General features: G+C 42.5%; 1 protein-coding gene across 1 annotated transcript in view; it reads right to left on the bottom strand.

Moving 5' to 3' along the window:
- Nucleotides 1-18,332, bottom strand: part of LOC124594407 (ubiquitin-conjugating enzyme E2Q-like protein CG4502) — a 613,036-nt gene that overhangs the window by 63,191 nt on the left and 531,513 nt on the right. Inside the window, exon 4 of the mRNA XM_047132777.1 lies at nucleotides 14,352-14,606. Within this exon, the coding sequence (XP_046988733.1) occupies nucleotides 14,352-14,596 (245 nt within the window). The 5' untranslated portion in view covers nucleotides 14,597-14,606. The remainder of the gene's footprint in view (nucleotides 1-14,351; nucleotides 14,607-18,332) is intronic.

Below are 18,332 nucleotides of genomic sequence, written 5' to 3' on the forward strand. Positions count from 1 at the left end.
GTGCCAGATAAAATCCAGTGGGTCTGATGTCCGTAGTGGCTCATTAAGGCGTAGCTTCGATAAACAAGGCACGACGAACAAAGCCAATCAGCAGCAGATATTAGCCACGAGGGACGGCATACAACAACCGCTGTGAGCACGGTACATGCGATATCACAATGAAATAAGTCAGATACATGCCATCGGAGTGTTATTCACGGACCCTGAAACGATTAAAGCCGTATTGACACAACAAATCATTAAACTCGTACCAGTATTATGCAGAATTCGACAACAAACTACGTTGGATGGCTATTCACAAACTGTGAGCGAACTCATTTCCACGAAAACTCGACTACTGTTTTATCACATGCACATTTCAGCCAGAAAAACTGTCACGTTTCAACGTAAATGAACTGAACAATGCATTTGAACAAGTCATTAGTGAAATGCACATTGTTTCAGAAACATGCATCAGCTATTAATGTAAGTCAATGGTGCGCTGTTTTGGACACACACAATAAACGAAATTCGTTTTACACAATGCGAGTTCATATTAGTATATTCACAATATCAACTGCGGTAGACTTCTATACACGGAACATGAACCTCGAATTTAAAGGCGCAATATGCCAAACATAATTAACATTTTAGGACTACATTCATCATAAAACAATGTCTTTGCTGACAGTCTTTGCAGTAAGATATTGTGATTTGGTGCTTATCTACCGCGCAGGTTCCCACAGAGAGAGTATCTAAGCACACCGAACTAGAGTCGAATCCCCCGAGGGAGGAGGGGGGTGGGGTGGAGAGTATATGAGGCCACAGCCACCTCCCGCCCCTCCCAAAACTGCAACTATTTCTTCATAATTTCCTATGTAAAAAAAAGGAAACTCTAGCTATTGCAGTTAGTATTAAAACAAGCTGAATTCCTGGCTTTGCCGAGGTATGCATTTATTACAATTCTGATAGTCCATTTGCTCCTCCTCCTTTCTCTCTCCATCTCCTCCTCCTCTCTCTGCCCATCTCTTCTTCTTTCCCTTCTCTGTCTTCTCCGTGCCTCCTGTTTCTGCTCATCTCCTCTTCTTCCCTTTCTCTGTCCATTTCCTCTCTCCCTGCCTCAGCCATCTCCTCCTTCCTACTCTAGTTTGTCTCCTCCTTCCCCCATCTCTCTGATCATCTCTTCCTCTAAATTAAAAGGTCATGCTGGATGCGGCAGTTTTACTGTATGAGTAGCGAAAATATAATAATTGATAATTTCTTTCATTCGATCATTTTTTGATGGGGTGGCGGGTGTCAGCGTGGAAAAGTTCGGCAAAGGTTTGAAATTATGTGTAATGTTTGTTGCAGTCCACAAAGTGCTCTCATTTTCAAGTACTGGATGAGTATACTCTTGCTGTTTGTGCGCCGTGAGTATGCCTCACTTCCACCTCCATCCCTTTGCGAGAAAGGTGATCCATACAGCCATAGTGCTTCTTTCCAGGCAGTAAGTGATATGCGTAATAAGTCTGGTTGAAATCGAAAAGGTGGTTTTGGAAGAGATGTGGAACGTAAATACATACACACATACATCTGCCTTTACAATATGTATGCATTAAGAAAACACTTCGGTTTACTCTAGAGAATCTTGAGACATAACTTTTATGAGCTAAGCCCCCCCCCCTTCCTTGAGCTAAATCCTAGATTCGAGTCTGCACCGGACAAAATTTCGTTATTCCACGGAGACGTCACGCAGATTCTACGTAACACTGCCAGTAGCCCTGATATTGGCCTCAATTCGGCGAGAAAGTGAGTCCACAAGTTGTTCAGGTATTTAATATGCGGCCGGGACACTCATTGGTGATTAGATCCTGCGGTGCTCCCGAATTTTGGGATGATGGTTGTTACATTTCACCCGCCGTTCCAAATAATCCCGAATATTTTTATGGGGTAAGGACCAGCTGATTTAGCAGACCAGTGGAGGTGAAATAGGATGCCCGGGCGTTTGTCAAACTAGGGACTTATGTGTGCAGCCCTGTGAAGACGGTTGTTGTATTGAAGGGCGAAAGTGAGCACAGCACACTCGTCATGAAGATGTAATATAAAGGGCAACATGTAGTCACGGAGAACGTTGAAATAAACACACTGGTTCGTATCCACGATAAACTAAATGAATGGGTCCAAGTTGTGGTGTGAAAATCGCCCCGAAAACTTCACAGAAACACCTCCTGGCTAAACTATAGTCCCCACACGTTGTTGATTAAGCGCCTCATTAGGACGACAGTGCACTCGACGCCTCGCACCATCTGAAAAGAGGCGAAGCCACGACTCGTCGACTACAATGTGCGTCTTCATTCAGCTGCTGCCCAGATCCTGTGTCGTTTGGGTAGTTGAAAAAGTACAGCTACATGTGCCGGTGTGAGAAATGGCCTTTTGCGAGATACCTGACTTCAATTGACAATTACATGCTCTTTCCTTAGAATGTGAGCTCTAGACCATGTTGAGAGGGACCTATATTCACTGACAGTACTAGTAATGCTTGTTGGCTTTGATACCAACAGCCATTGACACGGCGTGACATTCTTCTCCGGTCACTGTCGCATACCATCTTCCTACAAACTCTTGGTATTTGGCTGTGAGTGGTGCAATATTCCTTGTAGACACGTTGGACAGTCCACTTTGATACACCAACAAATTGGGGAATTACTTCAGGTGTGATCATAGGCACGTCCAAATACGATGGTTTATGCTATTCTGTCACGTATCCACATCGATCCATGTTAATGCGCTGGTTCCATACAGGGGACTATCACACAGACACACGGCGCACACACACACAAACACACACACACACACACACACACACACACACACACACACACACACACACACACACACACACACACACACCACTATATTCCCATAACGTGCGACATGTTTAGTGTGTCCGTGACCGCGTGGAACCAGCTCAACATCATCTACAGTTTTCAAGCGAGACCGGTCTGCTCTTTTAAGAGGGTAACTAATATGTTGTCTGCTGAGTGTAGTTTCTATGTTCCTGAAATAGCTCTGGCGTTCTCTAGCGGCTTTTAACTGGAAGTAATATCTCTCGGTCGTCAACATTTGTAAAGATGGGTCGGTTTGATTCCGACAAGAACTAGGTTAAGACCAGGAACATAATTATTGAAAGACACCTCCACTGTTGTATAGAGAGGTTTTAAAAATGAATTCAGGTGGTTGATGGTAGACTTGAACCAGTCTGAACTTGGTGTTGAGCTGGTGTGTATACTGTTGTGTATAGTTTATAGTTTGCTTCCATGCTAGTACTACTCAGCCACAATATTATTTCACTTGCGCTTTATCGGAAACACACAGTGACCTTACAGTAAACAAGCATGTTGGTGACTAAGAGAAACGCATTGCATTGTCAATACTTTCAGGCTATTTGTGCGTTTACTATCGATTCCCACTACGCGCTGACTCGCGATGAGTCGACCGAAGCGCCCTCACTCCCAGGTGCAATAACACCGTAGTCGACTTAAACCGTATTGCAGTAATCTAAAGCAGACAGAGCGTTATAATTTCCTTATATCCTATAGTTTTTGTTATATACACCTTTACGTTTCTTTCGACTGTATTAGTGAAGTTACAGTAGGTATCTTCAGAATGGAAGGACTGGCATTTATACCCAATGAGGCTAAAGTTTTTCTCTGCCGGCAGAAGGGACGAAGTTTCAGTAGAGTGAGAGCTTTCTAAATTGTTCTAATAAGAAAGATTACAAAATTTTCAATAACAGAGAAGATTGTAGAAAAAAATACGGGTGTCTAGATAAATCTGAACATAATTTCAGCTAAGTGAGAAGTAAAAGTAGTAATGTATAATATACAGAATAAACTTCCTTTTAAGAGCACAGCAAAGGGATGGTGGAGGGCAGGAATAACTCTGTGCTCGCCCTGAATCAGAATAAGACGAGCCGCTTGATACAGTATAAAACACGATTCAGCAATGCAGGGAGAACGTCTCCAGAGATTTGAATAATTTTTGCTCAGATGGGTCAGAAGGGACTGATGACATAACTCCGGAGTAATTGAAATGAAATGTGGGAAGCAGAAGACTATATTAATTAGTGTCAAGACGCTAATGAACAGGAGACTTACCAGAAGAATTACGGTATCAAAGATGTACTATTCTATAAAGGTGAGATCTACAGAATCGTCTTCTAATATGTCACACTCGTAAATTTCTGACGAGGAGAATATACAGAAAGGTAGAAACAAAAGGGTTACTGGATGAAGATTAGTCTGATTTTAGAAAATAAAAAAAATAAGAGAGGACCTTTTCTTCCATTTTGATAAGTGATGGAAGGACAAATAAGAAAAATCATACATACTTGGAAAAAAAAAGTTTTCGTCAATGTTTCGAGACAAACAAATATTCAAAATACAGAAAAAGATTGTGTTAGAAAAGCGACAGATTAATAATTTACAATACCTGTATGTGAGAACAAAATACGAAACTCAAGAAAGACAGAATTATGTTAAGGAAAATTTAATGGAGAATAGGAGCTTATTAGTAGCGTTGTTCAGCTTCCTTTTTGATGGAGAAATGCATTAAGTCTAGAAGATTTCAAAACAGAGTAAAAGTGAAAGGGGAAGAGAAACCCATGCTAAGGCACGAATGAAGGAATGAAGCAAGTTTAGAATTTAAGGTTCTGTCGACAGTGAAGCCATTAGACCACAATATCGGGTGGAGGTGCAGGGGAAGGTGAGAGGTTAAGAAAGAAAACCACCCATGTCATTTTCAAAGGATCCTTATAAGCATTTGCGGTAAGCGATATACGGATATCACGTAAAAAAAATCTCTAGGTTCGGAGAAGGACTTGAACTGCCATCCTTCCGAATTTAAGATCAGTGTCTTCAGACGCCACCACCTTGCTAGATGATAAGGTTCGTAAAGATAAATTAATGTAAACATACATCTACTGAATGGTACGGAGTAGCGCAGAATTTCTATCAAAGGTACACAAAGAAAAGCTGTAAGCTTTGAAGAGTAGAGAAAGAAGAATAGTGACTTGCTCAAAATGAAACCGCGGAAAACGCTTGTCACAATAGTGTGTAGCGTTGCGGAACAAGCGAGGAGGGAAAAATAACAGCAGTTATCTATTACTTCTATAAGGGGCTGCAAAAGTAAAAGTCATAGGCCATGTCAAAGATCTGAATAAATGAAGCAGTTTAAGGAAATCTTCGGATGAGTTAAGTGAGATACTGCTTACACTCTACATAGATTACGTGAAAAAGCTGGGTTTTATGCTAATAGATGTTTATCGTAGGATGCTAGATTAACGAAGAGCTACAAAGAAATAGAAAAAGGTTCAGATTATATTCATTTTCAAGAAGTGTCGTTGAACAGATGCACGTAACTACACATATGTATTTATGACATTAGTTAGTTGTAGAATTACTGAATACGTTTTATGGCCCCGTATTACGACGTTCAGGAGACAGAAAACCGACACAGAAGTCAATATGGATTCAGCAAGCAGAGCTTGCGTGAAAGTCAACTCGTTATGTTCGACGATAATATCCAGAAGGAAAAAAATAGTAGTTTAACACTGTGTTTCTTGATTTCCAGAAAGCAAACTCTCTACGCTGTCCCCCAATGAACAAAATACAAAATTCGAGCTTAGGGAAGTTATGAACCTCTTTCTGACTGCACTGTAGGCTACTCAATAGATAAACTCATTACGTCATCCTGAAGAGGAGGGAACTTTTGACACGAAGTGATTCTGAGTGTACCTCAAGGAAATGCTTCAGTACTGGTAGTTTTAACGACATGTTCATACATGACGTGACGATTAATATTGAAGATCCTATGAAGCCATTTAAAGACGACGCTTTCATACGAATGGGAAATGTCAACATCACAAAAATGTAACGCTTTACAAGAAATCCTGAAGAGAATCGGCGGTAGGGGAATTAGTAGCTGACTGGCAACGTAAACAAACGGAACGTGCTGGATAAAACTAGTAGAAGTATAGTGTCTTAATTGATCATTTTGTTGGTGATCGATCCCTGGAAACAATAACAACAATAACAACCGTAAAAAAACAAGCACAAAGGAGAGGAACGATGGAAACTGGAACAGCCATACATAAGTAACTGGGTGAAAGACAAACAGCACACCGAGGAGCCTGAAGTCCACTGGTAGCAGAAGCAGATGACGTGTCAGGACGTGACAGGGAAGAGTTGAGCACGTTCAGGCCAGCGCTGAGAACTGTTTTTATCGCTGAGGAGAGACACGCGTATTCATGCTTCCCTTCATCTAGCGCACCTGATTTTCCTGTTTCTTGCCACAGGGTGATGGTCGTATTCAAATGGCCTAGGCGACTATTTTAATATCTTGACTTTATACTCGCATCAAAAAAAGTTTGTATCACCTCTGTTCCTAGAGTTTCGGAACCTGTACAGAAAATTGGAATAGAGATCAACATAAACATCAGTTCCGCCCTTTTTGTTGCTCATGAAAACCACACATTGCATATTGTACAACCATACAGCGAGACCTTTAGAGGTGGTGGTCCAGACTGCTGTACACACCGGTACCTCTAATACCCAGTAGCACGTTCTCTTACATTGATGCATGCCTCTATTCGTCGTGTCGTCTATCCACATCGATTCAGTGTTGGTCCAGATTGTCCCACTCCTCAACGACGATTTGGCGTAGATCCCTCAGAGTGGTTGGTGGGTCACGTCGTCCCTAAACAGCCCTTTTCAATCTATCCCAGGCATGTTCGACAAGGTTCATGTTTGGAGAGCATGCTGGCCACTTAGTCGAGCGATGTCGTTATCCTGAAGGAAGTCATTCACAAGACGTGCATGAAGGGGGCGCGAATTGTCGTCCATGAAGACGAATGTCTCGCCAATATGCTGCCGATATGGTTGCACTATCGGTCGGAGGATGGCATTCACGTATCGTACAGCCCTTACGGCGCCTTTCATGACCACCAGCGGCGTATGTCGACCCCCATAATGCCACCCCAAAACAGCAGGAAACCTCCACCTTGGTGCACTCGCTGGACAGTGTGACTAAGGCGTTCAGCCTGACCTGGTTGCCTCCAAACACGTCTCCGACGATTGTCTGGTAGAAGCGACACTCATCGGTGAAGAGAACTTGATGCCAATCCTGAGTGGTCCATTTGGAAATGTTGTTGGGCCCATCTGTACCGCGCTGAATGGTGTCATGGTTTCAAAGAGAGCCTCGCCATGGACATCGGGAGTGAAGTTGCGCATCATGCAGCCATTGCGACAGTTTGAGTCGTAACACGACGTCCTGTGGCTGCACGAAAAGCATTATTCAACATGGTGGCGTTCCTGTCAGGATTCCTCTGAGCCATAATCCGTGGGTAGCGGTCATCCACTGCAGTAGTAGCCCTTGGGTAGCCTGACTGAGGCATGTCATCGACAGTTTGTCTCTCTGTATCTCCTCCATGTCCGAACAAAATCGCTTTGCTTCACTCCGAGACACCTGGACACTTCCCTTGTTGAGAGCCCTTCCTGGCACAAAGTAACAACGCGGACGCGATCGAAACGCGGTATTGACCGTCTAGGCATGGTTGAACTACAGACAACACGAGCCGTGTACCTCCTTCCTGATGGAATGACTGGAACTCATCAGCTGTCCGACCCCCTCCGTCTAATAGCCGCTGCTCATACATGGTTGTTTACATCTTTGGGTGGGTTTAGTGACATCTCTGAACAGTCAAATGGACTGTGCCTGTTATACAATATCCACAGTCAACGTCCATCTTCTGGAGCTCTGTGAACCGGTTTGATGCAAAAATTTTTTTGATGTGTATGGATAATTGCAGGATTCAATTATTTAAAAAAAGCAGGATTCCATTATTTTAAGAAACAATGGATCACATAGCATAAAATAATTCTACACTAGATTAATCACAAGTTATGTGTTATCTGATTTGTTCAGATAGGTCCCTCACCGTAGGCTCACAGGAAATTATATTCACTGCTGTTCGTTGCGCCTGGCTGATAGGTAATACATCATACATTACTGTATTGCTGGTAGCATAATTGCTAGAGTCGAGCGTGAGCCACCAGTGGTCCACGCCGTCCGATGGTAGGATGTAGTATGAGCCAGCAGTGATACTCGCCGACTTGAACGTGATAAAACTTCGGAGACGTACATTCAACAGTTTACTATATCCCACTAAACTGTCCGGTAAAAATCTCAGAGTAACATCCCCCCCCCCCACACACACACACACAGAGGGAGAGAGGGAGAGGGAGAGGGAGAGGGAGACGGAGGGAGAGAGAGAGAGAGAGAGAGAGAGAGAGAGAGAGAGAGAGAAGAGAGAGAGAGAGAGGGAGAATGAATCTTACGGTAGTGTACGTAAGTAAGATGGGATTATTAGGAAGTTAGCATACCAGCACAACTGCTCTAAGTGGGTCTATATGCATTGATCTGCAAAACATAAGAACGAGTTAGATGAATTAACATATCATTTTTTTTATTAACTACTCGGAGAGAATGAATGAAATTATGGGAGCCTGATGCCGGAGGTCTCCTAATCGAGCACGGAAAGTTGAACGAGACATAGCGTTAGATCAACGTGACTATAGTGCCAAACGCGGATGTTGAAGACACGGGAAATGAGCAGTTAAATGTGGAATCCTTCCAATCAAACTGTGGCATGAATCAGCAAACCAGTGTTTAATAGTATTAGTTGAAAACAGTGCTGGTTGCAATTTTTGTTTTTTTGTTTATTATTTATCAATTACGCGTTTTATCTTATTTATGTATCTTCAGGCTGATCTTAATTTGGTATTTCTTAGGACGATCCATTAGACAGAGTAGCTAAAGGGCATCGCCTAGTGTATCAGGCCAACATCGCCTTCGTTAATCTCAGTATATACTTTATAGTTAGACGTGAGTGACTCCAAGACCTGTATAACGCGCTCACGTTCACAGGACGCGTAGTTGGTAAAAGAAAACTAAAATTGCAACCAAGACTGTTTTCAACTAATACAAAAAATGGTTCAAATGGCTGTGAGCACTATGGGACTTAACTTCTGAGGTCATCAGTCCCCTGGAACTTAGAACTACTTAAACCTAACTAACCTAAGGACATCAAACACATCCATGCCCAAGGCAGGATTCGAACCTGGGACGGTAGCGGTCACGCGGTTCCAGACTGTAGCGCCTAGAACCGTTCGGCGAACAGCGCAGTTGGTGGAGCCGTTGGTACGAGATGATATTCGGCTAATGGAATGGCCTCCCTTTTTCCCCGACTTAAATCCAATCAGGCACGCGTGGGTTGCGCTGGAGACACTATTGCAGCACGTCCACATGAACCAACGACTACCCAGCTGTTGCCTACAGCGCTTGTGAACGAGTGGAACGCCGTACTACAAGATCTCCTCACCAACCTTGTGGCCAGCGTGGGAGCACGCTGCAGAGGGTGCACTGCTGTCCATGGTGATCACGCACCCTACTGACACGCTGATGACGGGCCCTCAGATCTCCGTATTATAGAGGCCAACGACGGCTGACAGGGAACAGAAATCTCCGTTTTCCTATTCCTACACGGGCGTCGTTTACATCTGCTGTACTCTCCGTTGGATAAAGTTTGTACCATTTTGCGGGCAAGGCATGGAGTAGTGTAGTGATTCGAGAATTTCTGTGTAAATTCTAGAACCACTCAGCCTTCTACCGTCTCGAACACACGAAATTCCGGATATGAGTGTGGGATGGTAGAATCCTATCTACTGCGCGTCACATGTTTGTGTGTGCACGTTTAAAATCAGTCGCGGGAAGAAAGTAGACCCGGCGGACTAACGGCACCGACAAGTGCCTGTCGGGCAATCCCTAGATGTTTTAGTGAGTGTGTAAGGAAGAACCATAGAGTTTATATGAAGCTCTGTGCTTACTGGGTCATTGACTATTGTTATTAAAACAAAGAAAGTTGAAAAAGAACTCTTGATAACTCTTGACGTAACCTTGCTATAGGCAAGATTTATTTTCTGATTTATGTTAAGAAAAGTTATGGTATCAAAGCCAACTTTCTTTTAACTGTAATTTAATTTGTTCCTGACGTTCGACTGTACGAGGTACTTACCGGAAGTTATATATTTAAGTTGAAAGTGAGAGTTTTATTGTGTATGAGAGTCGAATACAACGATAATTGACGAAAAGCGAAGTTTGTATGTCTACTTATTTCATAAATGGAAACAGTCTAAAAATTCCTGTACCTAGCGTTATTCGATGGACAAGATATTAGTGCCGTTTTATTTGACCACTTGTCCGATCATGATAGCAATGAAATCTGCATGGATACAAGGTTGATCTTACGCTCCAGGAATCATCGCACAAGATAGCGTGTCATTGGCAACGTACTTTGTGTGGCGGTGAAATGTTTCATGATTTATATACAGATGCCTTATGGGATGCACCAAGGGATACAGAGAATGACAACTGCGATACTACTAATGATAGTGGCAGTGAGTTTGGGCCCTCTGCGTCAACTAAACATTGAAAACACTTAAAACAGCTACGTGTGTTGGTGAGTGAGAGTGATGTTAGTACTGATGACGGGGTAGACATCTGTTTACGTGGAACGGATACAAGAAGTGGCTATACGAATGACAATCCAGTCACATCTTTGGAACCTTTGGAGGTCAGCTAGGCTTTACAACTGTTCCCGATAATCCATGTTGCACTTCAGAGGTTGTACCTCGCTCTTTTGGTGACGAATTATTTGATGTTTTCGTAACACAATCTAATCTACATAGCGGTCAGAATTTACATTCATATATAGCATCACACAACACAATAAAGTAGACCGACATTTCAGTTGTTGAAATGAAATGATTTTTAGCGATCATACTTGTGATGGGACAAGTTAAAATGGACAGTTATCGGTGCTAATGGAGCACAGGCCCTTTGTTTGAAACTTCTAACGTCGGACAGCTGATGAGTCGCAATCGATGGCAGCAGATGTGGAACGCACGTCACTTTTCCGACAATTCACGACAGGATGATCCAGCAGACAGGCTCTATAACGTCCGACCTATTCTCCAGCATTTTGTGGATCGTTGTCAGACTATGTATAAACCCATCCAAGAGATATTATTTGACGAGGGCATGATACCTTGGATTTATGATCTACAATCTGGAATCCTGGTGAAATATGGTCTACTTGTGGTAATGGTATGTGAGGCCACAACGGTTACATATGTAACATACTGGATGAAGCCACTTTTTTCTATATTGGCGCAACTTTAGACGCCTGTCGTATGTCTATCAGGACAACTATTATAACAGTATGAAACTGCAGATAATTCACTTGCACAGAAGCGTGGAGTCTATGGGACAATAAGGGCCAATAGGGGACTTCGAACTGACTTTTCAACTGCTCTATTGCAAGTTCAAGCAAGTGGTGAGAATAGTTAGCACTGTACATGCAGCTACGATGAAGAGTGTAGAAAGCATGAGTGGTGTTGTAAAGAATTCTGACCGTATCCTTCAGTTCGATAAATACTTGACAGAGCAATACTGGACAGAGCAAACCAATATTTGCAGTACTAATCATTTCTCAGAAAGAGCAAGAAGGTAGTACCCTGGTTGATCGGCTGTGCCCTATTCAATGGCTTCGCTGTGTATAGAACGCAGAAACCAGGAAAGAAGATGACTACAAGTCATTCCTGTTGGACACAGCCTGATACTGCAGCCTGAAGTGAATGCTGAAGGGGATGATGGAGAAGAAGACGAAGACCCCAGAAAAACTCCCACGTCTCGGAAACCTCAATAAGACCATCCTCAAAGACTATCAGGGAATATGAGGAAACACAACTTGGAGGAAATGGTTGGATCAGGGACCAGACAATACCCTTCCATGTCCTGCAAAGTTCGTAGTACACACAAGTTGGGAAGGGAACCCGCTGCATCTGCTTGTTCTGCAAGGTGCCTATTCACAAGGGAGTGTGCTGCGAGAAGTACAACACACTGAAGAACTACTAGAACATGTGTTGTGTACGAATTACAAGTTTGAACGTAGTATGATCAATAGAATAGGATAGTAATTACACTCTCAAATACTGTTTATAATTATATCACAGTTAAAGTTTGTAAAGGTGGTTATTTTATGCATACATAAAAAATTATTGTTTCTTAATGCACAGAAACGTTTTCTGTTCAAACAACAACATTGCAAAATACAAAAGATGCAAAACTGATGGGATGTAAATTGGTTTATGGGCAGATGAAAAAACACAGCAGCTAGCCGAAAAAATACTGTTGGGTACAAACAACATAGGGTACCGAAAGGAGATTAGAGGACCTGCAAGGCAGCTATGTTGTGCGGGCTGCATGCAAGTCAGGGAGACACAATACACGGCCACTGTGGTAAGCTGGAACAGAACTATTTGGTCCTTAAGGTGTTAATAATCATGCTCCGCCTTTTGTAATGTCCGGGGGCCATCATTAATGCGATGACTTCAGTGCAGTTACTGTCTTTGAAAGAAAGTGTCATTTCTGTTCGTCTCTCTGTGTATGTCTTCCAGTTATCTTCTACACTCTACTGTGGCAGTTCTTTCTTTGTATGGTCGAAGTTTCATCGAGCTATGCTACTTGGCAGTGACACATATGGAAAATGACTTTCGTCCTTAAGTTTTGCACAGCAGTGCATAAGTAAAGATTATGCTGTAAGGTCTCCATAGCATTTGAATGTTGTCTTTGAAAAGATCGAGCTTTGCAACTTGTAAGGAGGAGGAATATCTACCAACACGTGTTGGAATTCGACAAATTCGACAGCAGCCGGATCGTAGCCTATCAGTTTTGCGCGATGTTGCTGCTCGCGTTGGTCAGGATGCCACGAGCTCATGCAGATAAGGAAACGACGGGCTCGGGAGGGTCGTACACAACGCCGTACTGCCGGCCGTGGTGGCCGAGCGGTTCTGGGCGCTTCAGTCTGGAACCGCGCGACCGCTACGGTCGCAGGTTTGAATCCTGCCTCGGGCATGGATGTGTGTGATGTCCTTAGGTTTAAATAGTTCTAAGTTCTAGGGGACTAATGACCGCAGATGTTAAGTCCCATAGCGCTCAGAGCCATTTGAACAACGCCGTACTCAAAACCGTACAGGGACTCAATGGGCCCACGCAACTAGCGCCAGAGAGGACAGAAACTTTTCCTCTCGGCCGTGCGGGATCTCACAGCCACATCACGTAGCTTGACTCAGGAAATGGGCTTGTTTGCAGTGATACAAATACGCACACGGCCAGGACAATGACGCCTGGAATATCACGGATTGCCAGCACGGCAACGATTGTTGAGGGTCCTATTGACACGGGAGTCGAGAGTGACGCGCCGACAGTAGTGGGCCCAAAGACAACAAACAACCCGAGAGTGACAACACGTCGCTTTTTCAGACGAGTCCCGGTTCTACACGCACATCACAATAGTCGCATTCATGTGTAAAGGTTCCGAGGAAAACGAGATTTTGACTCTGAAGCGGAATGTGCGCTGACATGAAAATTCCTAGGAGATTAAAACTGTGTGCCGGATTGAGACTCGATCTCGTGACCTTTGCTTTTCTCCGGAAAGTGTTCTACCGGCTGAGTTACCGAACCACGACTCACGATACCTGCTCACAGGTTTACATCCGCCAGCACCTCGTCTCCTACCTTCCAAACTTCACAGAGGAGCTTCTGTGAAATTTGGAAGGTCGTGGCTGAGCCATGTCTTCGCAATAGCCTTTCTTGCAGGAGTGTTAGTTCTGTAAGGTTCGTAGGAGAGCTTTTGTGAAGTTCGGAAGGTAGTGATGATATAGGGAAGTCATCAGCTTATGTCATTTCGTTCACGCTGTCGCCGCACCTGCCTGCTTCACTTTTGCCATCCTTCCTGGAGACAATGAGACCAGTTTCTGCCATAGCATGAACTCAATACCGATCGAGATCTCCTGCTCTTCTCCGTCAATATGTTTTTACGTTCTTTGTTCGAAGTCTACGTTTATTACTAGAAATAACAGGAATGTAAAAACCGAAAATCGGTTATTTCAGAAAGCTTTTATGTTGAGCGATTTTAACAGTCAGGTTAAACTGGAAACGAAAGAAACCACTGTAATCGAAAAACGTTTTCTTCAGCGATAACCATGATCGTTACTGTATAGGCACAATAAAATAATCTATTTTGTTTACTGTGCTTTTTGGTTTTGCAGTTTCAATGACCACAAGTTGAAACGAGAAATGTAGAGATGGAAAAAATCAGCTCATAATGTGGGATGGAGGACGGCACCAAAATAGAGGAACCTGAGGTGCAAAAAAAGAAATGAAAAAAAAAAAAAAGAAGTTGAGAGAAAGTGCTGCGCTTGGCGCCCCCTGACCTGCTGAGGAGCCGCCTCGCGGCTGCCACGGGAGAGTTGGAGTTGCTGCCGCCGCCGCCGCTGGCGCCAGCAGCGGCCGCCCCCGCTGCGGAGGAGGAGCTGGAGGCGGCGGCACCCGCCACGGCCGGGGATCCGCTTCCGGACGCAGCGTCTCCGGCCGCCTCGCCCGCTCCTGACGACGCCAGCTTGGGCCGGAACAGCCGCCGGAACGCGGCCGCCATCTTTTCCTTAGAGCGCGACGACATGGTTGTCAGCCTGCAACACGACGCACAGGACCACTCACTAGGTGGGCTCTGGCAGCCAGCAAGCAAAGAACTGTTTAGCTGCAAGCGACACATTTGTCCTGTAAAAACGTTCGCCTTAGGTTAACTAAGGGCCTGACGAATTTGTCACTTAATGCAGATAAAAAAATAGCACCATTATTTAGCTCCTCTTCAAATTGTTATAGACTCTCTATACTATACCACAACAGAACAAATAGTCCAGTGACGGGAAAAGCCACGTATAAGGCTTCCATTACTACTGTAATTTAGTACGGTCTTACCTAAATAACAGAAAACTCTGTCTGGATGTTGCCACGTATAACCATCTTATTACAATTTAGCTTAGTTTCCAAATAAAAGAAACTATGGGAGGATAGTCCCATTAAAACGAAAAGCTAATCAATAGAGTTACCCTTTTTACAGCATTTGATCGTGTGTTCTGTCTGTCGGTTAGAAAGAAACGCAGTATGAATAGTACTATATTGAAGCTAAACGGCTCCCCCCGTCGCAGGTTCGAGTCCTCCCTCGGCATGGGTGTGTGTGTTGTCCTTAGCGTAAGTTAGTTTAAGTTAGATTAAGTAGTGTGTAAGCCTAGGGACCAATGATCTCAGCAGTTTGGTCCCATAGGAACTTAACACAGATTTGCAGATTGAAGCTAAGACAACTCAGTTCCAAGTTCATTTAGTGGTTTAAAATATGTAATAACGGTCGCCGGACTATCCAGGCAATGAAATAGTGAAGTACTGGAAAAGCAGAAGTATGAATTTTGCTTTTTTCTTGCTACTGTTTAAGTTGCTTTTTCAAATCAATATTACTCCATGTAAACCATGTTGGACTAAATCCTTATACATCACGTTTTGAAAAGACAAAAAGCCCAGTAGATTACTTCAACGAAGCTAAAAAAATTTGGTCAGGGGGGACCTTCAGAAAAGCACTTTCCATAATCAACAAACTTAAATACTAAAATACTTAAGATACTAAAGCATAAGTTTTTTTTACTGAAAATTTCACTTCAAGAAAACTTCTTTCTTAGTGTAACTTACTTTCACAAGCTATTATTCTTTGAACTTACTCTATATAGTCATTTAACAGATTCTAGCAACTAGGCTCCATTCTGATGGCATTTTACGTAAGCAAACTTTTACTATAACACTTTGCAACAGTTAAGAAATTTTTTTTCATTATTTAATAAAAAAGCCATTTAAATGGTGCCTCTTTATATTATCTCGGCACTTCATGAGTGTGCAAAACAGGATACTCGGATTAAAAAACACCAGGAAGGAACACTATATAGATGTATGATTAGGATGAAAAGCATGGTGAACCAGTTTCTTTAAAGTTCAAGAATGATTATCCACAGTTTATGTTAATGATTCACGATGTACAAAAGTAGAATACAAAATAACCTTATCTGGTGGCTGTAGGCTTGGGACTGGCGAACAGTTATGACGGCTACACTCCCACAGTAAGGCCTGCAACTATCTTACTGTAAGGGCTCAATTTCTCTTCTTAACGTCGTTCAATTTTACATATAGTAGCCCAACAACTCGCAACTATGCCGTAAGCCGTTTGCGGTCTTCATCCGAGGCATTTTTGTGCAAACTTGCAGGCAAAGCTTCTCCTGCTCCACATGTGTATTGCCTCAATGACTGCTGGCTATGGACTGTGTGACTTACTTCCCGCGCTTGCCACCTTTTCCACTCCCCAGAGCGACTTTCGTTTCAAACATAAGCACACTGACTTTTACGTAACACCTATTTCTTACATTGTTCCTAAGCGTGACCATTTCTTACAATTGTCAAATTTACATCAACATGAACTATTTATACACAAAAATATTTTAAATACAAAATGTCATCAGAAAATTATTTAACGTAATAAACAATTTACATAGTATTTTACATACATTACTCACACACAATGCAAAGAACTTCAACTTCCAGTATAGTGCACCTTACTTTACATATACAGAAAACATAGTGCCAATATGCGAATATTTTAAAGCAAAAAATTATAAAATTTAAATGAAGCATAAACAAATATTGTTATATCTCCACTAGTCGCGGTTCACAACGGTAGTCTTCAGAGGGTGCCACACAACAGAGAATCTCACAAGGAGACCACACAGCAGACGTATTTTTGTAGTTTTTTGATGCCTCCGAACTTTATGTGAATAACCTTAAAATTTTTTACATAAAACGAACGTTGTTAACATTCTACATCTTTATTCTTCATGTCTTCATACTTATTTCTCAACATAGTCACCCTGTCGACGAACACATTTCTCCAAACGGGAGAGAGAATGTTTGACTTTTTTGACGGAGCCACAGCCTCAGTTCTGCTTGCACCTCTTAATCACTATCAAAGTGAAGTTCCCGATGTTCTTCAAGTTTTGGAACAGGTGAAAATTGGATGTGGCTACGTAGGGAGTGTATGGATGGGAGTGTGAGGATGATGATACATGACAGTGAACCCAAGCTGGCGCATTGTTGCAGATGTCGCAACGCTCATGCGTGGGCCGACATTGTCATGCTGAAGGAGAGGGTGCTCCATATGTGGACGAACTCTTCGAATTCGTACTTTCAGTTTTCTGAGAGTCTCTCAAGCACCGACATAGTTACGTTACTCACCGCCGTGTTACACACTACAATTCGAATCCCTCTAGTGACATAGGCTTGCAACTTTCGTCAGCTAAGCGAGAAACTCGATGGAGTAATACATATGACATGTAATTCGTCATGCGATGCTAAGAACAGAATTAAAAAATTCGAAGGCATTACTTTTTAGCACGCTCTCGCGTTTATGGTACGTGAGGTTCAAAACTCAAATACGACTCAAATCAGTTAAATATAACTGCAAAAATGTTTCGAGGAAATCGAGTTTGAAGTTTTCAGAGCGTCTTTAATTCAGCAAAATAACAATAATTTAGGGTGCTTATGCGGTGCAATGCTTGTCCGCCAAGCAGACAGCCTGGGTTCGTTTCCTTGTCTATGCAAACAAAGGTGCATGTTCTAGGTGGTTTCCCGTGAAGCATAAAATACATAAAGATAAAAAATGCTAATTAACATGCATCTAATTACCGTTTTATGAAAATTGCAGGTGAGTTAAGAGAAAATGCGATAAAAATGCTGCATTTGTACAGTGTCATCGATGCCGTGAAAATTATTGTTCTGTATGCTGTACGATTCTTATCACTCTGGCCCGTGTCAGACAACATCTGTGGTACAAAACAATGGACACAGTTAAAAAAATAGTATTTGGTGTTTCATTTTTTCTCCATAAATTTAATTTGTAAAGTTTTTTAAATCACATAATTTTTATTAACAATCTTTTGTAAAAGATCGATAACTAAGAATTTATATTTGCAATGAAAACTGAAATCTCGTGTGTGGCATGTAATTCTAATTAGAAGACGTATAAGATGAAAGGCTCAAAATCATGAAAAGTTCAATTTTTACTTTTTTGCGTTTTCTGAATCTGCAGACTATTACCTTTTAATAGATATATAATTTATTCAATTCCGAAGACTACAACTATTTTTAAATTTTTTTTGAAATGTGTTCTACATGGGCGTGACCCACTGTGGCGCTGTTAAACTGCTGTCAAATGGTGTTATTATTAACGTCCGTGTTCATCAGGTACATTTTAGTGATGTGAGATAAAGTATGTGTTGTGGCTAGCCTGTGATGGTTCAATGTATATCGCTGGTGTGAATGTC

The sequence above is a fragment of the Schistocerca americana genome, chromosome 2 (assembly GCF_021461395.2).
Source record: "Schistocerca americana isolate TAMUIC-IGC-003095 chromosome 2, iqSchAmer2.1, whole genome shotgun sequence".
Classification (NCBI taxonomy): domain Eukaryota; kingdom Metazoa; phylum Arthropoda; class Insecta; order Orthoptera; family Acrididae; genus Schistocerca; species Schistocerca americana.